At 55.6% G+C, this 25,995-nt stretch overlaps 1 protein-coding gene across 4 annotated transcripts in view; it reads left to right on the plus strand.

Moving 5' to 3' along the window:
• Window positions 1-25,995, plus strand: part of MAU2 (MAU2 sister chromatid cohesion factor) — a 37,212-nt gene that overhangs the window by 7,208 nt on the left and 4,009 nt on the right. The window contains exons 2-17 of one of the 4 annotated variants that reach the window (XR_004250826.2): window positions 6,654-6,671; window positions 7,058-7,123; window positions 8,124-8,219; window positions 9,758-9,852; window positions 11,253-11,280; window positions 11,659-11,814; window positions 12,943-13,089; window positions 13,184-13,274; window positions 14,245-14,348; window positions 15,567-15,644; window positions 16,004-16,069; window positions 17,962-18,052; window positions 19,798-19,847; window positions 20,064-20,141; window positions 20,234-20,345; window positions 25,579-25,669. Coding sequence is in view for 3 of the 4 variants with exons in the window: in XM_032170223.2 (XP_032026114.1) it covers window positions 6,654-6,671; window positions 7,058-7,123; window positions 8,124-8,219; window positions 9,758-9,852; window positions 11,253-11,280; window positions 11,659-11,814; window positions 12,943-13,089; window positions 13,184-13,274; window positions 14,245-14,348; window positions 15,567-15,644; window positions 16,004-16,069; window positions 17,962-18,048; window positions 19,798-19,847; window positions 20,064-20,141; window positions 20,234-20,345; window positions 25,579-25,669 (1,363 nt within the window). In the remaining variant the exon portion in view is untranslated. Of the gene's footprint in view, window positions 1-6,653; window positions 6,672-7,057; window positions 7,124-8,123; window positions 8,220-9,757; window positions 9,853-11,252; window positions 11,281-11,658; window positions 11,815-12,942; window positions 13,090-13,183; window positions 13,275-14,244; window positions 14,349-15,566; window positions 15,645-16,003; window positions 16,070-17,961; window positions 18,053-19,797; window positions 19,848-20,063; window positions 20,142-20,233; window positions 20,351-25,578; window positions 25,670-25,995 lie in introns of those variants that run through there. The other 3 variants (XM_032170223.2, XM_032170224.2, XM_032170225.2) reach the window with 3 other exon arrangements.

Raw genomic sequence — 25,995 nt, forward strand, 5'->3', positions numbered from 1 at the left:
GATTTTGGGCCAGGCATGGTGGCTCATGCCTGTTATCCTAGCACTTTGGGAGGCTAAGGCAGGGGGATCACTTGATCCCAGGAGTTTGAGACCAGCCTGGGCAACATAGCAAGACCCTGTCTCTTAAAAAAAAATAAAAATAAAAAATTAGCCACACGTGGCTGGGCGCGGTGGCTCACACTTGTAATCCCAGCACTTTGGGAGGCCGAGGTGGGCGGATCACGAGGTCAGCAGATCGAGACCACGGTCAAACCCCATCTCTACTAAAAATACAAAAAAATTAGCCGGGCATTGTGGCGGGCGCCTGTAGTCCCAGCTACTCGGAGAGGCTGAGGCAGGAGAATGGCGGGCACCCGAGAGGCGGAGCTTGCAGTGAGCCGAGATCGCACCACTGCACTCCAGCCTGGGCGACAGAGCGAGACTCCGTCTCAACAACAACAACAACAAAAAAATTAGCCACACATGCCTATAGTCCCAGCTACTTGAGAGGCTGAGGCAGGAAGAGTGCTTGAGCCTGAGAGTTCAAGGTTACAGTGAGCCATTGGACCACCGCATTCCAGCCTGGGTGACAAAAACCCTGTATTTTTTATTTTTTTATTTTTTTGAGATAAAGTCTCACTCTGTCACCCAGGCTGGAGTGCAGTGGCGTGATCTCAGCTCCCTGCCACTTCCGCCTCCTGTGCTCATGTGGTTCTTTTGCCTCAGCTTCCGGAATAGCTGATGTGACAGGCACACACCACCATGCCCAGCTAATTTTTGTATATTTTCTAGAGATGGGGTTTTGCCATGTTGCCCAGGTTGGTCTCAAACTCCTGAGCTCAAGCAGTCCACCTGTCTTGGCCTCCCAAAGTGCCAGGATTGCAGGTGTGAGCCACTGCTCCCAGCCAACCCTGTCTCATAAAAACAAAACAACAACAGGCCAGGCATGGTGGCTCACGCCTGTAATCCCAGCACTTTGGGAGGCTGAGGCGGTAGTATCTCCTGAGCCCAGGAGTTTGAGATCAGCCTGGACAAGATAGTGAGACCCCCATCTCTACAAAAAAGTAAAACAATAGTTGGGCCTGCCGAGCGCCGTGGCTCATGCTTGTAATCCCAGCACTTTGGGAGGCCAAGGCGGGTGCATCACCTGAGGTCAGGAGTTCAAGACCTGCCTGACCAACATAGGGAAACCCCGTCTCTACTGAAAATACAAAATTAGCCAGGCGTTAGCATGCCTGTAATCCCAGCCACTCGGGAGGCTGAGGCAGGGGAATCGCTTGAACCCGGGAGCCGGAGGTTGCCGTGAGCCAAGATCGCGCCATTACACTCCAGCCTGGGCAGCAAGAGCGAAAATCCATCTCAAAAAAAAAAAAAAATTAGTAGGACCTGGTGAGATGCACCTGTAGTCCCAGCTACTTGGGAGACTGAGCCAGGAGGATCTCTTGAGCCCAGGAGTTTGAGGTTACAGTGAGGGCCACTGCACTCCCCATGGGTGACAGAGGGAGACCTTGTCTAAAAACTACTACCAAAAAAACCTTTTTTTTTAAAAGTTACTTTGATTTTAAGGAATAAGAAGCCTTGAAACACTCAGCCCTGGACTGAATCCTCCAGGCACCAGAGCTGTGCTGGTCTGGACCCTTCCACCCCACTTGAAACCTGTTGGCCCTGTGGCAACCCTCTCTTGCTTTCCCTGAGAACCCTAAGGTGACCCCAGGGGCTGCTGATGGAGACAGTCACCTCCTTGCCCTGCTCCCTGCAGCCTCTCACTTTGGCTGCTTTGCCATCATAAGGAATGAAACATAAAAGCTACTTTTTAGCATTACAAAGTTAAAAAAAAAAAAACAAAAAACACCCGGGCACGGTGGCTCACGCCTGTAATCCCAGCACTTTGGGAGGCCGAGGCGGGTGGATCACAAGGTCAGGAGACCAAGACCATCCTGGCTAACATGGTGAAACCCCGTCTCTACTGAAAATACAAAAAAAATTAGCCAGGCGTGGTGGCGGGCGCCTCTAGTCCCAGCTACTCAGGAGGCTGAGGCAGGAGAATGGCGTGAACCTGGGAGGTGGAGCTTGCAGTGAGCCGGGATCACGCCACTGCACTCCAGCCTGGGCGACAGAGCGAGACTCCGTCTTAAAAAATAATAATAATAATCACGTAGATGAGGTAGCAACCTTGGGTAAGGCATTCTACATCCTTTATTTGTGAGATGGATATATTTTTCTGATTTCTAAATATATGCTAAAAGTCATACAGAGGACTGGGTGAGGTGGCTCACAACTGTAATCCCAGTGCTTTGGAAGGCTGAGATGGGACGATCACTTGAGCCCAGGAGTTCAAGACCAGCCTGTACAGCATAGCAAGACCTTCCCTGTCTCTACAAAAAAAAAAAAAAAGTCTAACAAAGATACAAAAGTCAAGTCATTTAGTAGGTGTCAGATCGATGGCCCTGGGGAATTGACTGGCTCACCCTGACACCAGGCCCATCCTGCCCTTCAGGAATGTATGTCCTCATACAGAGAGATCCAGGTGTCACTGATGTCCCAGTGAAGAAGCAGTGGCATTTAAAGACAGGGAGAAATCCCATGCCATTTAGGGCTTTGTGTCTAAAAGGCGTACGCCTCTGTTCTGTGGCCATTTGCGCTTACACAGAAGCCCTCACTTTCCTCTAATGAATTCTACTCATTGTCCAGGTGGATAAAAGCCATCGTTCGTTCAGCAGATGTTTCCCGAGCACCTACTGGATGTCAGCCTGCTGCAGGCATTGCAGCCACAACTTTAAGGTCAAACATTTATGGGGGCCGGGCGCGGTGGCTCACGCTTGTAATCCCAGCACTTTGGGAGGCCGAGGCGGGCGGATCACGAGGTCAGGAGATCGAGACCACAGTGAAACCCCGTCTCTACTAAAAATACAAAAAAATTAGCCGGGCGTGGCGGCGGGCGCCTGTAGTCCCAGCTACTCGGAGAGGCTGAGGCAGGAGAATGGCGTGAACCCGGGAGGCGGAGCTTGCAGTGAGCCGAGATCGCGCCACCGCACTCCAGCCTGGGTGACAGAGCCAGACTCCGTCTCAAAAAAAAAAACAACAAAAAACAAAAAACATTTATGGGGCTTTTTTTCCTAAGAGTCAGGGTCTTGCCCTGTTGCCCAGGCTGGAGTGCAACAGCACGATCATAGCTCATTGCAGCCCCAAACTCCTGGGCTCAAGTGATCCTCCCGCCTCAGCCTCCCAAGTAACTGGCATTACAGCATGCACCACCATGCCTGGCTGATTTTTTTTTTTTTTTTTTTTTTTAGAGAGAGAGACAGGGTTTCGCTATGTTGCCCAGGCCGGTCACAAAAAGAGGGGCTTTATCTAATGTCCTCTGTTTGTATGTATTTAAAGTGGGCGATAAAGATACATGGGAAATGGATGTTAAAAAGCACTAGGATGTAATTTCTCCAGTGCCTTAGAGCGTTGCTAACTCACAGTGGATCCACGCCTTGAACCCAATCCTCTGGCTCCCAGTCAGCGCTCCTGACACCCACTGACGCTAGTGGACAAGGCCTTCCACAAGAGAAGGCTTGTATTTGGAGCCTTTGGGCACATTACTTCCCAGCTCACCAGTGCTCACTGAGAGCCTCCCCTTCCTCAGGGGAGATGGGATCCTCTCTGTCTAGCTCACCCGTGGACAGACAGAGCTGGCAGAGAGGCGAGCCCGTTAGCAGCAGGCATATCTGGCTTGTAAAGAAGAGATGTCTTGGCCAGCTGCTGCGGCTCACGGCTGTAATCCCAGCACTTTGGGAGGCCAAGGTGAGCAGATCACCTGAGGTCAGGAGTTTGAGACCAGCCTGACCAACATGGAGAAACCCCGTCTCTACTGAAAATACAAAAATTAGCCAGGCATGGTGGCGCATGCCTGTAATCCCAGCTACTCGGGAGGCTGAGGCAGGAGAATCACTTGAACCTGCGAAGCGGAGGTTGCGGTAAGCTGAGATCATCCCATTGCACTCCAGCCTGGGCAACAAGAGCGAAACTCCATCTCAAAAAAAAAAAAAAAAAGGACAAGAGATGTCCATGGGGTCAGGAGAAATGAGGTCCAGTCCAACTGTGTGCTGAATAGATTGATGTTAGCCACATCATGGCCCCAAACGGAGAAGGGACACAAAGCTGTTGCTGGCCAAGCACGATGTCCAACGCCTGTAATCCTAGCACCTTTGAAGGCCAAGACAGGAGAATCACTCAAGCCTAGGAACTCGAGACCAGTCTGGGCAGCGTAGCCAGACCCCATCTCTACAAAAAATAAAAAAAATTAGCCAGACGTGGTGGTGCACACCAGTAGTCCCAGCTACTCAGAAGGCTGAGGTGGGAGGATCACTTGAGCCCAGGAGATCAAGGCTGCAGTGAGCTCTGATCGTACTGCTGCACTCCAGCCTGGACAACACAGTAAGACTGTGTCTCAAAAAAAAAAAAAAGCTGTTGCTATGAGGAGACATTGTTGGACCCACACAGGCCTGAGCTCGGTGGCATAGGCCAAAGCTTTGTAGAAGGGGGTGTAGTATTCTGAGGCATGAAGTGACTGGACATGTCCTCTTGAAGTCTGCCTGCCACAGACGTGCACGTGTGGGCTGTCGTCAGCTCTAGGGAGAGCATCCCATGGCCACAGACTGGAAAGGAAAGCTTCTCCGCCCAAAGGGAGGTGGGGGAATTCACCTGTTGACTGGTCACCTTGCTTACCTCTGCTGGGATGCAGTGACAGAAATGGGGCCAGCTTTGTCACAGGTGCCAGGCTTAGCTGCAGGTGCCAGGTTTGCACCTTGCTCGCCCAGGCCGGGGCTGCTGCTTGTGTGTGGTGGTGCTCTCTGTCCACCCTGGACTATGTCTGAAGAGCTCCCCCTTGCCAGCCCCATGGTGCCCAAATCAGAACCACCAAATCTCAGGGTTCGGGGATACCTCAGCCCAGCTCTAGTATGGCTCCTCTGTCACAGTCCCCTCTCTCCTGTGTGATTGGGCATCCCTTCCAGTTGGTGGCCTTCCAGAGCTTCTCGTGTTGGACCCGGCTTCTCAGTGGGATGCAGCAGCTTCTGTGGAAAAAAGCCCCTAACTTCTGCTCCTCTGTTACATCACACATGTTCCCACTGTCCCCACACACAGCTTCTGGCTGAGGAGCCTCGCCTCTGGGGCCACACTTCTGATGGCAGGTGCTGGCCCTGCCACTCTGAGGACCCCGAGCCCCTCCTGTCCCTGCCACAAGAGGGGACCACAGGAGGCAGACGCTTGGGTTGGCAGAGGGCCTGTGGTCTGGGCTCCCGCGTGTGGGTGCGTGTGTGTGAGAGGCTTGGGCTGTCTCCCACAGCTGTCCTCCTGGCCCCCTGTGTCTTGGCAGTAGCTGCTCTCGATGCAGCTCTGTGCTCTCCCAGTGCCTGTGACATTCCCAGCTGCTGCTCACCCTTGCCCTAGAGATCTCCAGACCCAAGGCTGCCCCCAGCCATGGATCTCCAGGCCTCACTGGTTCCTCCGCGCTCCCTTCGTGAATACTCTCTGCTGCATCCAGGATGGTCTGAAAACTCCCATCTGGGCAGGTGCTTTCATTTTCCACCCCTGACTGAGTCAGCCTCCGGGGGTGACACCAGGGCATTCTAACCCTCAGCTAGGAGTGGCCGCTGTTGCCGCATGAGTGGCAGAGACCACTGGGCTTCAGCCTCACCTCCCTTGCCCTCTGTGCCTTTTTTATGGGCTCTTCAGTGCCTGGAGCACCTCCTGCTCCCCCTTTTCCTGAAGAACTGGCCCCTCACTTCCCATATTTTGCCACACATGCTGCTCTGCCCCATGCGGTCCTCCCACAGAGTGCGATGAGTTAGGGTCTCCTGCTGTGCTCCAGATCCACCTTCCAGCAACCACCAAGGCTCTTGTTAGGCGCAGGTTGCTCTGAATGTGTATGGCACATGCGGGTCACCGGGGACAGCATTAGGCTCGTGTGCTTGGGACCCTGGGTGGTCTGATGGGCTGTGGTCAGTGGCCTGGACTAGCCTGGGAACCTGTTGGAACATGGAACTTTAGGGCACAGTGGTCCCTGAGTTGGAGCCTGTTGTCTGAACTGCCTTCCTGGTGTGCGTCTTCAGTGCCATCCCGCGGTTCTGCCTGTGTCGGTCCTTCCTGGAGCCCCCTCCCTCCCCTCTGAGAGACTGACTTTGCTTATAGCCAAGCATCTTTCAAATGCCTCTTGCTCAGAAGGACTGACCTTACCCCCCAAGACCCATTCTCCAGTTGAAACTGATTTCTCGTGTTATGCTTTGCTGAACGTCCTTCCTCTCTGCCTGACCTCTGACTGCCAGCCCTACTTCCGTGTGACACATGGGGGCCTTGCTGGGGCCAGGTCACCTCTGAGCTCTGTTCCTTTCTGAAGCAGCTTCTACCCAGGGGCCTTTGGGGTCTGACTCCAAGCGCCAGCCCCTCCTCTGATGTCAGAAGGGCATGTCCCCTCCTGCCCAGGCACCCACTGGGGCTCTATAGCTTCCATTCCCCTGGCTGGATTGGAGGGGAGTAAGCCCACGCTCTCAGGCCAAGCAGGCCGCCTTATTACCTGGATACCTGGCAGCCTCTGTTCTCAGGACAACCTATGGAAACCCCAAAGCGAGCCAGTAACCAGATGCCAGGTGTTTGCCTGAGAATTAATCTTTGTTTTCTTTCTCTTTCAGTGGTTGATATCACAGCAAGTATCCTTTCCGTGTTGGTATGGTTCCCTTTAAGGAATTCTCCACTTAAATAAAAAGAATGTGTCAAAGCTTGAATCCCACCTCCCGACATGCCCTGCGAGTTGAGGCTCTGCCCACAGAGCACCTGGAGCGTCCCCCACCTGGCCCTCTGCCGCCCTTGGGCGCTGTGCTCCTCTTTGTGCTTCTCTTCGTACCTCGCATCCAGCTCCAAGCCCTGCCCTGCAGCAAGCTCAAGGTTCACTGGAGGAACAGGAAAACTTGGAATTTCAGGGCAGGCAGGGACGTGTGTGCCCCGCAGACCTTGGCAGAGTAGGAGCCCCAAGCTGTGGCCCTTTCAAACCAACATTTTTCGCAGTGTCTGTACTTCCTTAACTGGACGTCACTAGATCCCGCAGTTCGAAGATGTTAAATTTGAAGCAGCAAGTCTGTTGTCTGAATTGTACTGTCAAGAGGTAAGAACATATTAAGGTTTCTGAAAGCAAAGTGTCTCTCCGTGTCGCTAAGACATGACGGCACATTGGTAAATTGGGGCTCCGGGAGTTGGAATCCCTCTGGCTTTTTTTGGTTTTTTGGTCGGGGTGGGAGGACAGGGTCTCACTCTGTCACCCAGGCTGGAGTGCATGGCACAATCACGGCTCACCGCAGCCTGAAACTCCTGAGCTCAAGTGATCCTCCCACTTCAGCCTCCCAAGCAGCTGGGACTATAGGTGTGCACCACCATGCCTGGCTAATTTTGTTATTTGTTGTAGAGATGGTCTCGCCCAGGCTGGTCTCAAGCTCCTGGCCTCAAGCAATCCTGCCTCGACTTCCCAAAGTGCCAAAATTATACACAGGAACCACTGTGCCCAGCCCGGTGGCTTTTAACACTCAGATTACTTTCCTGCCTCTTATGCCCCAGCCCCAGGGCTTTGGTGGGTAGCCACCTGCTAAGGAGGGCCAGCAGCTTCCTTTTCTACATAAGACTGTTGGAAAGATCAGCCTGTTCCTCACCTGACAAGTCTGTACAGTTTCTCTTCTTAATCTGGTTCCTAATTTCAGTTGTAGCTGAAATTTGCCTTCCTCCCACCTCAGAATGATGACGGGTAAGGTGGCCTTGGTGGCAGGGAATGTGTGTGCTTCACACCCCGATGCCTCTCTCTGGTCTGAGAACATGAAAGATGGGAACTGGCATCTGATTTGACTGTTTAGAATTTTGAACTGAAACTACTTTCAGTCCAGTTGAATGAGAAGTTATTTTAAGAGTGATGCAGAAACTTCCCAGCCAGTGAGTCTAATAAAATATCTTTTTTTGCTTTTAATAAAGTAAATTGGCAACCCCAAAAAATCCTTTGGTAAGCATGAACAGGAACTGCCTTCTGGCACCACAGCTGCTGCTAAGGAATCCAGCTTGATTGCCGCCTTGTTTTTTTTTTTTTTTTTCTTACATTCCCAAACGTGACTATTTCCTTTCAGAATTCCGTCGATGCAGCAAAGCCGCTGCTGCGGAAGGCGATCCAGATCTCACAGCAGACCCCATATTGGCATTGCCGCCTGCTCTTCCAGCTCGCTGTGAGTACCGCGGCCCGGGCACAAAGGTGCCTGGCAGGGACCATGACCCTGGGGCACACCTGCCCCGTGTGCAAAGAACAGCAGAGTCTATGATGTGCAGACCCTCTCGGGCTGGCCCACGGAGTGGGTAGGGACGTGGGAACATTTCCTTAACCTATGCACAAGCCCCTTCCAGCCTCCGTCCTTGACAGCATCTCCGGCTTGAGCCTGGCTCTTGGCAACGCCCAGGGGTGAGTGGTGGGAGTGCGGGGCTTCCCTGGGGCCGACACTGACAGCAGGCCTGCTGCTTGTTGGGTGTCTTTGGGTTCCCCTCCCTCTCAGCCGTTCTCATCTCATCTTTGGTCTGCACTCATTAAAATCCCAGGAACATTTCCTGCCAGAGACCCGCTGTGGGTTTTTTTTTAGGAGCTACACTGAGACTCCAAGGGGCTGCCTATCTGGCCACAAATGTCCATGTCAAGTGTTGTTTCCCACATGGGGCCTCTCATCCTGGGATCCGCACAATTCCTCATGCTCCCTTTGGCCCTCCCAGATATAGGTGATGCCCTGGTCTCTGAGTTCCACAGTGCTCAGTTGTTGGGGGACTCTGAACTCGGCCTTCCCGGCTGCAGTGGAGGGGCCGGCAGACTCCACCATGTGGGGCACCTCTCCTGTCCTGGGCTCCACCCACACTTCTGCACTGGGGACCCTCAGGCGGGTGGCCAGCCCCTAGCCTCTCTTTTCCATGACCCAGCCTGCCCTCTGGGCCACCACTTAGCCACCTCCCATGACACCCACGCAGTATGTGGACCCTGGGTTGGGAGTTCCTCCAGCTGAGTCCCTCACCCCAGGAGGGTCTGGCTGAGAAAAGCACCCACAGGGAAGAGCTCCCCCAGCAGCCAGGAGTTCCTGAGGCCCTCCTCCCCCAGGCCTGATGAGAAGCCGCATACACACGATGTGTCCTTCCATCTCCCCACGCACACTTGTGCCCATTAGCAGACAAAGGAGCAGGCCAGGCCGTGAGTCACCTCCCCCGGGCCACAGAGTTGGCAGGCACCATGTGCACGCACACCCAAGGGCCGAGCTCTCCACCACGGCCCCACAGGTATTGCCTTGCAGGGTCAAGCCAGGCATGTGCCTCCCTTTCAGCCTGTTCAGGCTTTGACACTTGCCTCTGAGGGAGTCCCTCCTTGTCGGCCCTGAACACACTAGGGACACCCCACTAAAGACAGACCCCACAAAGCACTCAGAACAGCCTTAGGTGCTCACACAGCCATGGGGGTCTGTGCCGTGAGCCTTGGCTGCTGGTTCTGTGCTCCGTTAAGTTTAGACAGTGTCCACTGCAGTTTAGATGACATATATACCACAGGCCAACTGGAGCTCTGTACCCAAAGCAATTAGCGTTGATGAGATAATTTGGTTAATTTAGCTCAAAACTGACACAGGCAGTTTCATTGACGTGGGGAGGTTTGGTTGAGTTTGCTAACAAAGCACGACGGCCAGGTACCATAAAACTGATGGGTTTGGCAGCAAAGGTCACTGCTCTCTCTCCTTTTTAGCAACTGCACACGCTTGAGAAGGACCTGGTGTCGGCCTGTGATCTCCTGGGTGTGGGGGCCGAGTACGCCCGGGTGGTGGGATCTGAGTACACACGGTAGGCACCCACTCCCCTCCTTCCCTCCCGCTCTGTTAACAGAAGGGGCTTGGCCATCTTGGTCCAGGACAAATAACAGAAATGGCATTTCAGGCCAAGTACAGTAGCTCACAGTATATTCCCAGCACTTTGGAAGGCCAAGGTGGGAGGATCACTTGAGCCCCGGAGTTCAAGACCAGCCTGGGGAACATAGTGAAACCCCATCTCCACAAAAAATACAAAAATTGGGTCCGGGCGCAGTGGCTCATGCCTGTAATCCCAGCACTTTGAGAGGCTAAAGTGGGAGGATCATGAGGTCAAGAGATTGAGCCCATCCTGGCCAACATGGTAAAACCTGTTTCTACTAAAAATACAAAAATTAGCTGGGCATGGTGGTGGGTGCCTATAATCCCAGGTACTTGGGAGGCAGAGGTTGCAGTGAGCCAAGATCGTGCCACTGTACTCCAGCCTGGTGACAGAGTGAGACTCCATCTCAAAAAAAAAAAAAAAAAAAAAGAAAATTAGTCACCATGAGGCGCAGGTTTGAGCCTGAAGTTCAGGCACCCAAGCCTGCCCACTGGCCCCCACGCTGTGTGTCCACTGCCGCGTTTTTTTTTTTTTTTTGTAGAGATAGGGTCTCTACATGTTGCCTAGGCTGGTCTCAAACTTCTGACCTCAAGTGATCTGCCCACCTTGGTCTCCCAAAGTGCTGGGATTATAGGCATGAGCCATTGCACCCGGCCACCTTCTGGGCTTTTCACATGAGTGCATCTAAGCCATGTAAGAAAAATAAATACAGGCCAGGCGCAGTGGCTCACGCCTGTAATCCCAGCACTTTGGGAGGCCGAGGCAGGTGGATCACTTGAGGTCAGGAGTTTGAGACCAGCCTGGCCAACATGGTGAAACCCCGTCTCTACTAAAAATACAAAAATTAGCCGGGCATGGCCGGGCACGGTGTCTCACACCTGTAATCCCAGCACTTTGGGAGGCCAAGGTGGGCAGATCACAAGGTCAGGAGATCGAGACCATCCTGTGAATGGTGAAACCCCGTCTCTACTAAAAATACAAAAAATTAGCTGGGCGTAGTGGCAGGCGCCTGTAGTCCCAGCTACTCAGGAGGCTGAGGCAGGAGAATGGCGTGAACCTGGGAGGCTCAGCTTGCAGTGAGCCGAGACTGCACCACTGCACTCCAGCCTGGGCAACAGAGTGAGACTCCATTTCAAAACAAATAAATAAAAATAAAAATAAACACAGACACAATAGGATAAAACAGAGCAGTCTTGTATGGGGACTGTTCTCTGTTGTCCACTGAACTGTCCCCTGAGGTGGCATATTAGGTCCTGTGAGCCTTGGGGTAGTCACAGTCATCCCAGGAGGCTCCTGGGCCTGCTGGGACCTGACCCCTGCCTCTTGTTTTCCAGGGCGCTGTTCCTCCTCAGCAAGGGGATGGTAAGTTGAGGCTGGGCATGGCTGGATGCAGCTGGTATTGTGGAGGTGAGGCAGTTCCCCCACAGAGTCTGCTCAGACCCCACCCACTCTCCATGGCATGGCCCCTTAGGTGCCCAGACCCTTAGGCACAGTGAGCAGCCTGGAATGTGAGGCCCGGGCCCTGCTGGGTTCAGGAGGGAAACTCAGGCTCCACCCTATGGGATTCATGCTGAGGCAAGAGCCTGGTTAGGAGCTGCCTGGGCTGGGGTTTCAGGCTGGCCTTGCCCTCTGGGTTGGTGGCAGCAGTCCCAGGGCAGGTGGGCAGGTGACCCTGTGCTCCTGGTCCCGGGAGGGCCCCTGCAAGCCCTGTACCCTACACATGTGCCTCTCCCTCCCCAGCTGCTGCTGATGGAGCGAAAGCTGCAGGAGGTGCACCCGCTGCTGACCCTCTGCGGGCAGATCGTGGAGAACTGGCAGGGGAACCCCATCCAGAAGGAGTCGCTGCGTGTCTTCTTCCTGGTGCTCCAGGTCACCCACTATCTGGATGCCGGGCAGGTTTGTGGCGCCTCTCAGGTGGGCTGTTGGATGTGACCGGTGGGTAAGGGTGGCACCCAGACCAATGGGTCTTGGGCTGTGAGGTCAGCTGTGTCATCGCCTTACCTTGCCACACAGCAGGGCTGTCATTCGAGTCCTGGATACACACACTCCTGTCCTGCTCTGCCACGAGTGCTGGCACCTGGGAGCAGGGTCTGTCCTGGCCACTCCACCTCCCTTTGGGAGTACTATGTGTGACATTGCATACACTCGCTCAGTGTGTGGATGCTCAGAGATTCCAACGGCAGTTCAGGGAATCATGAGAATAAACCACAGAGGTGCTGGGGCAGCGCCTGCACACAGCAGATGCCCAGGTGGTATCTGTCTGGCCCCCCTGCTGTGGGGTTGAGTAGGGACTGATGTGCTCAGCCATGTCCGAGACTGGACTCATGACCCTGCCGTGAGTGGGAAACGGCAGTGTTTGAGCTCCTTTTCTCTGTGCTTGTATGACAGTCTCGGCCCTTCAGGGGCTGGGGACTGCCCTGTGCCCCTCAGACCCACCCCTGTCGTGGTGGGCCACAGGCGAGTCTCCACAGGGCTTGGTAAGAGGGTTGCCCAGTTCGTCCATCCATACCCATCGTTGCCCATTGGATGAAGCACTGCACTCGGCGCATAGAGACACAGAGCACACTGCAGCCAGGCTTCCCTCGGGGTGCAAGGGCCGCAGAGACATCCCTCGGGGCCTCCGGGCGAGATGGACCACGGCGCCTGCCTGATTCCTGGGCCAGGAAGCCACCTCCCACCCCCGCAGAGCACAGCCTCCCCCTGCTCTCTCAGGTCTGGCTGCAGGAAGACCAAGTGCAGCTTCAGCAGGGTCTGGATAGGCCTCTCCTAGGCCTTGGTGTCGGACCCAGCACTGGGCAGTGGACAAGCCTCAGTCCCACAGCTGCCCGCCTGGCTGTGCCCCATGCCCCAAAAGCCTGGCTGATTCATGGGAGTGCGGCAGGGGCAGGTCCATCTTGCAGGAGGTGGCCCTGGCAGAAGGGGAAGGCAGGTGCTCCCTAGAGGAAGGAGCAGGGGTGGCTGGGCTGGGCCTGGCTTCCTGAGAGGCCAGGCTCAGGTGGGTGCTCGGGTGTGGATGCTGCACAGGTGAAGAGCGTGAAGCCGTGTCTGAAGCAACTGCAGCAGTGCATCCAGACCATCTCCACACTGCACGATGATGAGATCCTGCCCAGCAACCCCGCTGACCTCTTCCACTGGCTGCCCAAGGAGCACATGTGTGTGCTTGTCTACCTGGTGCGTCCCCACCAGGTCCCAGGCCACGGCTGGGGGCGGGGGCAGGGAGAGGGAGAGGGCCCTGGTAACCCCTGCTGTCTGGTCTTGTCGCTAGGTGACTGTGATGCACTCCATGCAGGCTGGCTACCTGGAGAAGGCGCAGAAGTACACGGACAAGGCCCTCATGCAGCTGGAGAAGCTCAAGAGTAAGTCAGGAGCTTGGCTGGCCACATGGCCACAGCGCCCCCTGGCGGACGGCCTGGCCAGATGCTGGCTGTACCAGGGCCCAGTGACCCTGTGTGACCGCAGCGCCCAGCCGCCCTGCTTGGTGGGTCTTGTCACCCCTAGTTGGTAAATGCTGATGACCAACGTCGGAGCAGGGCAGACAGGCCTGGGGTCGGGGGTACCTCCCTTACTGGTCAGGTCCCTTGTGCCCAGTCGTGCTCAGTTGAAACAGGTGGTAGTTGCTTTTCCCAATTATTATCAGTGTTGTGACAGGGACACTTGGGATGAGGCCAGGATCAGAACTCAGCCCTCACTGACCACCAGCATGTCCTTTGGAGGTTATGAGTTCTTTCCAGATGCTCAAGTGTCTAATCCATCCAGGGACCTTTGACTAGCACAAACCCAGAGCAGAGGTCCCTGGCTGGTGCAGTGTGCCCATTAGTCTGTCTGTTTGCTCCGTCGTGAGTGCTGCTGGGGGAGAAGGCATCAGAGCCAAGGCAGCCCAAAGCCGGACAGGCCCTGTGCTTCTCTTGTTCCTATGTGAGGATGGCTGCTTCGGGCTGTTGGGAGGTGGGGCCCAGCCCAGGTCCTCCTACCCGACTGCCTCAGGCTCTGCTGCATGGTCTCATGATCCAAGGTGGTTTCCACATTTCCACATTTCTAGAACCTGCCATGTCCACAAGCTCTTGAGCATGCAGGGTGAGGGTGAGGGTAAGAGCTAACCCCTCTTGGAGCACTGTGGGAACCAACCTCTGGCTCCAGCTCCATCTCCCCACCTGGACAGCAAGACACACTCCTTCACTCGGAGGGCGCAGTAGGGACTGGAGGAGATGACAGGGTGGATGCCTGGCCAGTGTGGCAGGAGACAGGAATGAGGAGGGGGCACGGTGGGCTGGGGGTGGCGCCTCCTCTGGCCTCCCCTGCATGCTTACCCCTGACTCTCGCTCATAGTGCTGGACTGCAGCCCCATCCTGTCATCCTTCCAAGTGATCCTGCTGGAGCACATCATCATGTGCCGCCTCGTCACGGGTCACAAGGCCACGGCACTGCAGGAGGTAAGGCTGGAAACAGGAGGGGCCGGAAGGCCCAGGAGTTTGTTGGGTCTCAGCAGTGTCGGACAAGAGACTGAATTCGCCAAGTGCATACTGGCAGGCCAGCCCATCCTGCTGTCTAGCTGTCAGTCAGCGTTTTACAGCCCTGCATGGGCACCACTGATCAGAGAATCTCATACAAAAACCAGTGGAGGCCGGGCGCGGTGGCTCAAGCCTGTAATCCCAGCACTTTGGGAGGCCGAGGCGGGCGGATCACGAGGTCAGGAGATCGAGACCATCCTGGCTAACACGGTGAAACCTCGTCTCTACTAAAAATACAAAAAATTAGCCGGGTGTGTTGGCGGGCGCCTGTAGTCCCAGCTACTCGGGAGGCTGAGGCAGGAGAATGGCGTGAACCCGGGAGGCGGAGCTTGCAGTGAGCCGAGATCGCGCCACTGCACTCCAGCCTGGGGCACAGAGCAAGACTCCGTCTCAAAAAAAAAAAAAAAAAAAAACAGTGGAGGCCGGGTGCAGTGGCTCACGCCTGTCATCCCAGCACTTTGGGAGGCCGAGGCAGGTGGATCACTTGAGGCTAGGAGTTTGAGACCAGCCTGGCCAACATGGCAAAACCCCGCCTCTACTAAAAATACAAAAATTAGCCGGGCGTGGTGGCAGACACCTGTAATCCCAGTTACTTGAGAGGCTGAGGCAGGAGAATCACTTGAACCCGGGAGGCAGAGGTTGCAGTGAGCCGAGATCGCACTACTGCACTCCAACCTGGGCAACAGAGTGAGACTCCATCTCAAAAAAAAACCCCCAAAAAACTAATGGGCCGTGGCCCAAAAGCATGCACACCAAGGGGATAGCACACATGGTCTCTGGGGATTTGGGGGGGTCCCTTGACAGTGATTGTTATACCCCACCCTGCCATTAGGAACACTCTACCCCCAGTACTCACCCTCCTGAGAGGGCATGGGGGCCCTCAGTAGGCTAGAGGTCCTTTACGACCGAGACACCTGTTGGACAGGGTGGAAGAGGCAAGTAACAGACAAGGGTCCCTGTCCACGATGGGATCTGGGCTGCCGTTTCCCCTCATGGTGGACGTGTCTGCTGGGGCTTTGTACCCCAGTTTGGGCAGACAGGACATGGGCTCACCCACCAGCTATGGAGTCTCTCCATTGCTGCTCAGACGCCAGGTCCCAGGTTGCAGTCCTGTGATGGCGGTATACTCTCTCCTGGCAGATCTCCCAGGTCTGCCAGCTGTGCCAGCAGTCCCCCCGGCTCTTCTCCAACCACGCAGCACAGCTGCATACATTGCTGGTGAGTAACCCTGTGACAGCACCCCAGGAGAATCCAGAATGTTCTCAGTAAGTAAGTACCTAACCAGATCCAAAACATTCCCAGTGAAGAACCCCCTGACAGCACCTTAATCAGTATCTGGAATGTTCCCATAGGTAATCATATAACCTTCCCAGGCAAGATCCAGAATGCTTCCAGTGAGCATCTTGGGTCTGAAAGGTGGGGACAGTGAGCATATTACCTGCCTTGCAGCTGGCTCGGTAGAGCCATTGTCATACTCCTCCAGGGCAGCCGTGTAGGCCCCGGGCGCACCGCATGTGTCTCTGATCTCAGCCCCTTCCCCAGGGGCCGGCCCTGATGACAACACCACTTTCTTCCAGGGCCTGTACTGTGTTTCTGTCAACTGCATGGACAACGCGGAAGCCCAGTTCACCACAGCCCTGCGGGTAAGGTGCCGGCCCTCCTTGCTGCTCGGGGCGGGCCACACTTCTGAGTAAGGAGTCGGGCGTGGTCTGTGATGAGGACAGCAGTCGCGCTAGGTCAGCTATGCAAAGCCGCAGCCCCAGAGGCGATGCACAGTAGTCAGCCCATGCCAGCCTTGGCAGTGATGTACTGTTTATCTGGATAAGGGACAGCTATGGGGCCAGGGGCTTCCTGAGCTGACCCAAGGGCAGACATGAGGGACAGGTGCGACGTGTCTGGGGACACCATTTTCATGCCTGAGTGGGAGCTTTTGCGGCACCCACCCCCAAGGCTGGATTGGCTCAAGTGTCAGCTGACGACTCAGAGCCATCCTGGGTTCAGGGCTTCCATGGGGAGTGGTGGAGCTGGGCCATCTCCCAGGTGCACTTTGGGCAGAGGAGGACTCTTGGTCCTGCCAGGGAGGGTGAAGCAGCACCCCAGGCTCCTGGCCTCAGACGGGGGCCCTGCCAGGCCCTGGAAGAAGGCTGGTACCACATCCTCACGGAGCGCCCCAGCCCAGGCCTGGACCATCGTGTCCCCACCTCAGCTTCAACCTCCTCACAGGAAATGGAGGCTGTGGACACCTTTTTCCCGGTGGTGCCAGGAAGGGCCCTGAGGAGCGGTGTCAGGGAGCAGAGGCTGCTGTGTCTGCCACTCGGGCAAGGTCACCAGGGAGTCCTGTGTGCGCCCTGACTGTTGGACAGGGTTCCCCTCCACGGCACCCCACAGGCCTGTAGGTGCTGCCACCCCCGCCACTGGCCTCAGAGATGCACAGAAGCCCTGACGTGCAGACAGCATGCTTGGGAGGGAAGGGCTGACCCAGCACCCACTGCTCCACCTCCTCACCTCGCTCCCAGGACTCTGGCTCACTCTGCACCAGGGCCAGGACCCTCCTCGTGGCCCTGCCATCCTGCCATCTCCGTCTCCGTCTCACTCTCCACAAGTGGTTGCTATTACTGGTTTGGTTCCGCGTCAAAGTTCCCAAGGCCATGTACCCTAAGGAGTCCTCACCCCGAGGCCGAAAGCCTCTTTTTCATGGCCCACCCAGGAGTGATGGAGCCAGGATGCAACCCCAACCCCCCTAACCCCAAAAACACACGCCTCCTGTGGCCCTGAAACAAACATCCCCCACCTTGCTGCGTCTCAGAGCATCTGTGCTTGATTCAGAAGATCCTCTGGGCCTCCTGGGTGTGTGCCAGGAGGGGATCTGTGCAGGTGGGGTCTCTGCTTCCTGGGCTCACTCCACCTCTTGCCCAGCCCCACTGGGAACCAGGGTCTGGGCAGGGCCTGAGCTACATAGATTGGTCCCTCTCTTGATGATCTCATTTCCCAAGAAGAGCCAGGGACCGTGGCCCATCCACCACCTGTCATCAGCAGCATTTCTGGCCTCTGACACAGCATCACCTACCTCGAGCGGGGCCTGTGCTGGCCCCCTGTGGGACAACAGCTCCCCTCTTCCCGACTTCCCCCTATGAAGAGTGACCCCCACCTAGGACCAGCATGTGCCTTGATGGCAGTGGACACCTGGGTCCCACGGGTTGCTGGCTGTGGCCTGGAGGAAGGGTCCACCAGGTCTCAGTCCTGAGAGACAGTGGAAAATGGACCAAAACCCGACATGTTCTGAGGGTAGGATTGGGGTGGCTGGTTTTCCTCTTCTGTGTTCTCTAACTGCCCCATAACACAGACGATGGTTTTATAATGAGAAGAAGTAATGGCTGTGTTATCCTTGAGCTTAGGAGGCAAGGCAAGTGTGTTTGAAATGAAAAGAACAAGTCTTTTACAAAGTAGTCTCCGTGGAGATTGTGGGTGCTCTGACACTGCCACGTGGGTCACAGCGCCTGACCCAGGCCCTTAATGTCCCCGCCTCCCATTGCAGCTCACCAACCACCAGGAGCTGTGGGCCTTCATCGTCACCAACCTGGCGAGTGTGTATATACGGGAAGGAAATAGACACCAAGAGGTAGTAGGTGACATGCTTCATGTTCGGTATCCTTTCTCTCTGTTCTCTTCTTTTTGGGGAACCAGGGGGTTGTTCTGGGCACCAGCACATCTCAGCAGACCCCAGGGTGTTCACCTTTTGAGGGATGGGCAGCACCCGACACAGGCACACAGGGCGACCCAGAGGTGAATCGGGCTGTGGCCGGGGGAGGCCAGGTCTGGAACAAAAACATTCCCATAGCCACAGAACACTTCTCTTTATCACAAACAAACCAAGCTGTATGAATCACACAGACAAGGTCTTATAGCCCAAGCTGTCTGCTCTAGGATGTTGGCCAGGTGTTGAGTCTCAGTCCTAAGGGGCAGCAGCCAGGGCACCTTGTCCCCGGGTTGTGCTGTTGCCCCTGCAGGGTCAGGGGCACTCAACTGGCTACAGTGTTGGGTGGGGACGCCCAGGGTTGCCCTCACGTGGGCTTCTGAGCCAATGCTTGCATAAGAGTTAGGTTCCCTCTTCTGTCCCTCTTAGCCCTGGGATCCCCCTCAGCCCTAGGATCTTCCATCAACCCCGGAATTCCCTCCTCAACCCTGGGATCCCCTCCTCAGCCCCGGGATCCCCTCCTCAGCCCCGGGATCCCCTCCTCGGCCCTGGGATTCCCTCCTCAGCCTTGGGATCCCCTCCTCAGCCCTGGGATCCCCCTCAGCTCTGAGATCCCCTCCTCAGCCCTGGAATCCCCTCCTCAGCCCTGGGATTCCCTCCTCAGCCCTGGGATCCCCTCCCCAGCCCTGGGATTCCCTCCCCAGCCCTGGGATCCCCTCCCCAGCCCTGGGATCCCCTCCCCAGCCCTGGGATCCCCTCCTCACCCCTGGGATCCCCTCCTCAGCCCTAGGATGTCCCTCAGCCCTAGGATGTCCCTCAGTTCTAGTATCTCTTTCACCCCGGGGGTCTACCTCCAAAGTGTCTCAGGCCAGGTGCTTGGCTCACGCCTGTAATCCCAGCACTTTGGGAAACCAAGGCAGGAGGATCACTTGAGGTCAGGAGTTCAAGACCAGCCTGGGCAACATAGGGAGACCCCCATTTCTACAAAAAAAATTTTTTAAAACCTGGTGTGGGGGTGCAGGCCTGTGGTCCCAACTACTCGAAAGGCTGAGGCAGGAGGATTGCTTGAGCTAGGGAGATTGAGGCTGCAGTGAGCCATGATCCAGCCACTGCACTCCAGCCTGGGCGACCGAGCAAGAACCTGTGTCAAAGGAAAAAGAAAGCCCAGCCCTGGCTGGGTCATCTGATGCCATATGTGGGCTCGCAGTGTTGAGGAGGAGTTTGGCTCTCCTGTGCCTCTGCAGCCAGAGGGCATCTAAATTATCAGTCAGATCACGCCCCCATCAGAGCCTCCCGGGGTCCCTGCACCTCCAGAGAAATCCCACCCACTCACCCCCACAGCCCACAGGGCTCACGAGCCCCAGCCTGCCAACCTACCCACTGCCAGGCCAGCCCCTCAGCACCACTCTGACCATACAGAGGCCTTCTGGATGCCCAGGCCCCTGTCACCTACCACAGGACAGGGTGGCACAGGCAGGGCTGGCTGAGGGCATGAAAATCTTGCCCCCGGCCCTTGTCACCAGAGGCCGTTCTTGCTGGTCAGTCACCAGGCTCGGCCTGGAAGCCACAGTCCCTACGGGGGTGTAGAGAAATCCCCATGCACTGCAGCGTGTCTTGGGGACCTTTCTCCTGTGAAGATGCAGAATGGTGCTGACTGGCTCTTTCCCCCCCTCCAAGCTCTACAGTCTGCTGGAGAGGATCAACCCGGACCACAGCTTCCCTGTCAGGTGAGCTGCTCCAGGCACCACTCCACGCACGGCCTAAGCTCCCTATGCTCTTCGTTTGGGGCCCCCGACTGCCCCTTGCACCCTAACACCCCACGCCCCTCCTCGCAGACAGTCTGCAGCGGGGGCTCTCAGAAATAGCCCCCAGCTGCCCACTGCCGTTTTGTAAACCTGCTTCTCAAAATCCCCACCCCATGTGACACTGCACTCTCCCTGCAGCTCGCACTGCCTCCGAGCAGCCGCCTTCTATGTGCGTGGTCTCTTCTCCTTCTTCCAGGGACGCTACAACGAGGCCAAGTAAGTGTGGGGCGGAGGGTCGCGTGAGGGCCATGCTCAGGGTAGCCCAGGCCCCGTCCTGTAGGCATCAGCGTCCGCGTTCTCCTTGTCAGGCGATTTCTGCGGGAAACTCTGAAGATGTCCAACGCTGAGGACCTGAACCGGCTCACAGCCTGCTCCCTCGTGCTCCTGGGCCACATCTTCTATGTGCTGGGAAACCACAGGGTGAGTGCCCTGGCCTGGGCCCCTCGCTTGGGTGCCTGTGGGGCTTGGCTGAGGGACAGGAGCCGGCCAGCACCCTAGGGGTGGCATGGCACTGTTCATCCTATGCCCCTCGAACAGCACATCTAGGTGGACGCCCTGACTCCCACAGCCTGGGCAGGCAGGGCCAGGGGAGCTGGGCACCCGCAGAGGGTGTGGGGGCAGGCAGGAGGCCTAATGGGTATGGCCTCAGACATTGGGCAGGCAGAGCCCCAGGGCTCAGAGGAGCTGAAGCCAGAACCAAAGGAGCTGCCCTGAGCTACTGGGGATGACACAGCTACCTCATGCTATGTGTTGACACCTGAGAGGCAGAGAGGTGCCTCCTGTCAGCCGGACTTCCAAACATATTATCCTTGCCCAGCACACACAGTGTCCTCTCAGGGTACCAGTGGCCCCTGGGATTGGTCAGCTGGTCTCTAGTGGGACTGGCCGCCTCGGTCCTTCCTGTCAATTCCTTGCCTACTCTCACCCACTGATCTCACGAGGTCTTGAATTTTTTTTTTTCTTTTAAGAAGATATTTTGGGCAGGCACAATGGCTCACGCCTGTAATCCCAGCACTTTGGGAGGCCAAGGCGGGCAGATCACCTGAGGTAAGGAATTCAAGACCAGCCTAGCCAACATAGTGAAACCCCGTCTCTTACTAAAAATACAAAAATTAGTGGGGCGTGGTGGTGGGCGCCTGTAATCCAAGCTACTCGGAAGGCTGAGGCATGAGAATCACTTGAACCCAGGAGGCAGAGGTTGCATTGAACTGAGATCATGTCACTGCACTACAGCCTGGGCAACAGAGTGAGACTCTGTCTCAGAAAAAAAAAAGATATTTTTGTGCCAGGCACGGTGGCTCATGCCTGTAATCCCAGCACTTTGGGAGGCTGAGGTGGGCAGATCACCTGAGGTCAAGAGTTCAAGACCAGCCTGGTCAACATGGTGAAACCTCATCTCTACTGAAAATACAAAAATTAGCCACGTGTGGTGGCACACATCTGTACTCCCAGCTATTCTGGAGGCTGAGACAGGAGAATTGCTTGAACCCAGGAGGTAGAGAGGTTGCAGTAAGCCGAGGTCGTGTCATTGTACTCCATCCAGCCTAGGTGACAGCAAGACTCCATCTCAAAAAAAAAAAGGCCGGGCATGGTGGCTCATGCCTGTAATCCCAGCACTTTGGGAGGCTGAGGTGGGCGGATCACGAGGTCAGGAGATCAAGACCATCCTGGCTAACACAGTGAAACCCCATCTCTACTAAAAATACAAAAAATTAGCCGGGCATGTAATCCCAGCTATTTGGGAGGGTGCCTGTAGTGGTGGTGGTGTAGTCCCTGTAGTGGTGGCGGGCGCCTGTAGTCCCACCTATTTGGGAGGCTGAGGCAGGAGAATGGCATAAACCGGGAAGGCGGAGCTTGCAGTGAGCCGAGATTCCACCACTGCACTCCAGCCTGGGAGACAGAGGAAGACTCTGTCTCAAAAAAAAAAAAAAAAAAAAAAAAAAGATATTTTTGGCCAGGCACAGTGGCTCATTGCTTGTATCACTTTGGGAGGCAGATGGGGGAGAATCCTTTGATCCCAGGAGTTCAAGACCACCAGCCTGGGCAACCTAGTGAGACCCTCTTTTTTTATTTTATTTTATTTTATTTTTTGAGGCCAAGTCTCACTCCGTCACCCAAGTTGGAGTGCAGTGGCACGATCTCAGCTCAGCTCGTGGCAACCTCCCACCTCAGCCTCTCAAGTAGCTGGGGCCACAGGTGTGTGCCACCATGCTCAGCTAATTTTTTTATTTTTGGTAGAGACCGGGTCTCCATGTTACCCAGACTGGTCTTGAACTCCTGAGCTCAAGTGATCTACCCACTTCAGCCTCCCAAAGTGCTAGATTACAGCATGACCCACTGTGCCTGGCCCTAGAGATGCTCTCTCTTAAAAAAAAAAAAAAGGCCAGGCGCGGTGGCTCAGGCCTGTAATCCCAGCACTTTGGGAGGCCGAGGCGGGTGGATCACGAGGTGAGGAGATCGAGACCATCCTGGCCAACACAGTGAAACCCCGTCTCTACTAAAAATACAAAAAATTTGCCAGGCGAGATGGCGGGCGCCTGTAGTCCCAGCTACTCGGGAGGCTGGGGCAGGAGAATGGTGTGAACCCCAGGGGGCGGAGCCTGCAGTGAGCCGAGATTGCGCCACTGCACTCCAGCCTAGGAGACAGCGAGACTCTGTCTCAAAAAAAAAAAAAAAATTTTTCCAGCCAGGCACAGTGGCTCAGGCCTGTAATCCCAACACTTTGGGAGGCACAGGTGGAAGGATCATTTGAGCGCAGGAATTCAATATCAGCCTGACCAACATAGTGAGATCCCATCTCTACAAAAACCAAACAAAAAAATTAGCCAGGTGTGTGGACTCATGCTTGTGGTCCCAGCTAATTGGGAGGCTGAGGTGGGAGGATCACTTGAGCCCAGGAGGTTGAGGCTGCAGTGAGCTGTGATCACGTTACTGCACTCCAGCCTGGACAACACAGTGAGATCCCTCTCAAAAAAAAAAAAGAATTGTTATTTTTCTAGATTATAAAATATGACATGTTCATAGTTAAAAGGCTGAGAAGCAAAACAGAAAAAAATTGCATGTCTCTGTTATCCATCCCTTCCCACTGCTCACGCCTCCCACATGGAGGTTTTGCTTGTCAGCCTGTTTGGTAATTTTTTTTTTTTTTTTTTTTTGAGACGGAGTCTTGCTCTCTTGCCCAGGCTGGAGTGTAGTGGTGTGATCTCGGCTCACTGCAACCTCTACCTCCCAGGTTCCACGGATTCTCCTGCCTCAGCCTCCCGAGTAGCTGGGATTACAGTCACGCACCACCACACCTGGCTTATTTTTGTATTTTTAGTAGAGATGGGGTTTCACCATGTTGGCCAGGCTTGTCTCAAACTCCTGACCTCAGGTGATCTGCCCACTTCGGCCTCTCAAAGTGCTGGGATTACAGACACAAGCCACCGGGTAATTTTATATTTGCCTTTCTCCACACCATTGTATTGGAAGCTTTTTTTTTTTCTTAATGGCAATGAGTGTTTTGAAGCCGCATCTACTCTGTAGTTTAACCATTCTCACTGTAGCCATTTCCACAGGACAGATAAAGCAGGATATGTGTCTTGGCCTGTAAAGTTTCACGTGATCTGAGGGCTACCTCAGCGTGGATGCTGTTAACAAACATGGTGCCCACCCCCCTCCCCCACCACCGCAACACACAGATACACAACTGTGTGGTAAGCCTTTGCAGGGGCCAGCGAATGGGCCCTGCAGCTCAGGCCCTGGTGGGCCTTGGCCTCAGCACTGGGGTTGCCACCACCCCGTCAAAACCTGTAGCTGGCTCCTTCTAGAATGTGCTATCACCCTGCCCTCATCCTCTGAGCACAGTGAGGGCTGTATGTCCCCACTGGACAGTGCAGGTGGCCTAGGGGTATGTCAGATGGGGAGGTTAAAGTCACACAGCCCCAGACCGCAGAATCAGGACTGGAACCCAGACCTCACTGGCTCTGATTTGTGTAGAAACCCCTGGAAGCCGCCTGGAGCAGGGCAAGGCGGCTCAAGCAGCTGGTTCACTGCTGCTCCTGGCCCATGTTTTAGGTGTTGTGGGGGCATCTTACAGAGCTCGTTTGGGAATCCCCCTCTGCTCCCTGTGTCCCTGGGCCCTTGTCGGGTGACAGGCAGCTCCCAAGAACTCTCAGACCAAGGTCCTGGCCTTAAGTGACTCCAGATCTTGGGGAGACACAGCCAGACACAGCCAAGCCAGTCCTGTGGGGTCAGGCTGGGGACATCGAGGAAGGTGGCAGCCTTGGGGGCCGGGATGGTGTTGGTGCAGGCACGGCAAGGTTGGCCAGGCAGGGGCTGCCACAGAGATGGGCACCACAGCAGTCAGAGCACAAGTGCCGGAGCAGACGGCTGAATGGCCACAATGGGCTCAGGTGAGAGTCCAGGGGCCCAGAAGAGCTTGGGATGCCCTGTCCTGAGCCTGTTAGGCTAGAGTGTCCACAAGAGTGGGACACCCCCCAGGATCACTCAAGTCTTCAAAACCAGATTCTGTAGGGTACCCCAAGCTGGCATTGGGGGAACCTACCCAGGAGCGCTGAAGGAGGACTCTCCTTCCCCAGCCTGCTTTCAGACAGAGGCCCTTGGCTTTCTACAGAGAGCCCAGCCCGGCTCACAATAAGCCAGGCCTAGCGGAGGAGAGCAGTTTTATTGCTCTGAGGTTTCAGAAGGGCTTGGTGAATTTTAAAAAGCTCCAAGACCCACCTGGAGCTCACTTTCAAGGTGCAGCTACAGGGCAGCGTAGAGTTGTTGGGCTTTGTGTCTCAGAAGGAGCATCTCTGCACTCTGGAGAAGTATCTGGTGGCATCAAAGCCAGGTCTCAGGAGTTGGTTTTGGGGATGTGTCCATCTTGGCTTCCCAAGTGCTCCCTGGGCTGCCAGGAGCCACCATCTAGGGAATTTTCCAGGCCTTACCTGAACCCCACATCCAGGCTTACCGGGTTTTGAGTCCTCAGCCCAGACAGGGTCAGTCCAGCACTGCTGGTCACCTGTGTAGCACAGGCTCCTGTCCGCTGGCTCCAGGCCCTTGCCATAGTGACAGGGATGGGCATTTTTGGGCCCTGATGGCTCTTACTGAGCTCTTCCTGCTATATCCTGAGGATGCTAGGGCTGCAACTGGGGTGGCCCTGTGCAGTCACAAAGCAGGGAGTCAGGATTGGAGGATTCTTGCATGCTGGTGCCCCCAGAGCCCCTGCATGTCTACGGGGGCCTCCCGTGAGAGCCAACTCAATTGTGGAAGACAAACTGGAGGAGCTGCTGCCCCTCTCAGAACCTGAAACCTGGAACCCTAAACGAATCCGCATTTCTGATCAACCCCCATTGTGGGTCTAGGGCTAACTGCCATCAGTGCTTTTTCTCTGCTTGAAAAGGTAGAAGCCCCCAAAGTTGCCCATTGGCCATGCCCCTGTGAGGGCATGAGCCAGAAGTGAGGGCAGTTTGCTTTTCAGTGATACTTCAGAGAGGGCCATTTGAGATGGGCTCTGAGGTAAGCATAGGAGTTCACCAGATGCAGAAGGAGGTCACAACCTGGGCTGGGTTCAGTAGGTGGGTTCCAGGTTATCCCCACCCCAACCTGGGCTGGGTTCGGCAAGTGGGGTCCGGGCTCCTCACTCCCCCTTGCTGCTCTTGGTTGACAGGAGAGTAACAACATGGTGGTGCCTGCCATGCAGCTCGCCAGCAAGATCCCGGACATGTCGGTACAGCTGTGGTCGTCAGCACTGCTGAGAGGTGAGTGCAATGGCCACCCCTCTTCCTCAGCCCCAGCCTGGCCCTCCCCAGAGATCAAGGCTGCTGGGCACGTCCTGCTCGGCCTTAGCTCGGACTAGGCCTCTGTGGGCCGCAGCCCCAGTTCTAGCATGGGTAGGGGGTGCTCCTCAGGAGACCCTGGTTGAGGGCAGTGGGTGCATTTGTGGCATCTGCTTGACTCGGGGTCTGGTTCAGTCTCTATAGGACCCAGAGGCTGAGACATAGTATCTGGTAGACTTGGGCTGTGAGCTGTGGTGCTCTCAGCCTTGCTTCTTCCCGGGAAGGCAGACAGCAGCCATATCTATTGG

Source organism: Hylobates moloch, unplaced genomic scaffold (assembly GCF_009828535.3).
Source record: "Hylobates moloch isolate HMO894 unplaced genomic scaffold, HMol_V3 SCAFFOLD_12, whole genome shotgun sequence".
NCBI classification, from domain to species: Eukaryota; Metazoa; Chordata; class Mammalia; order Primates; family Hylobatidae; genus Hylobates; species Hylobates moloch.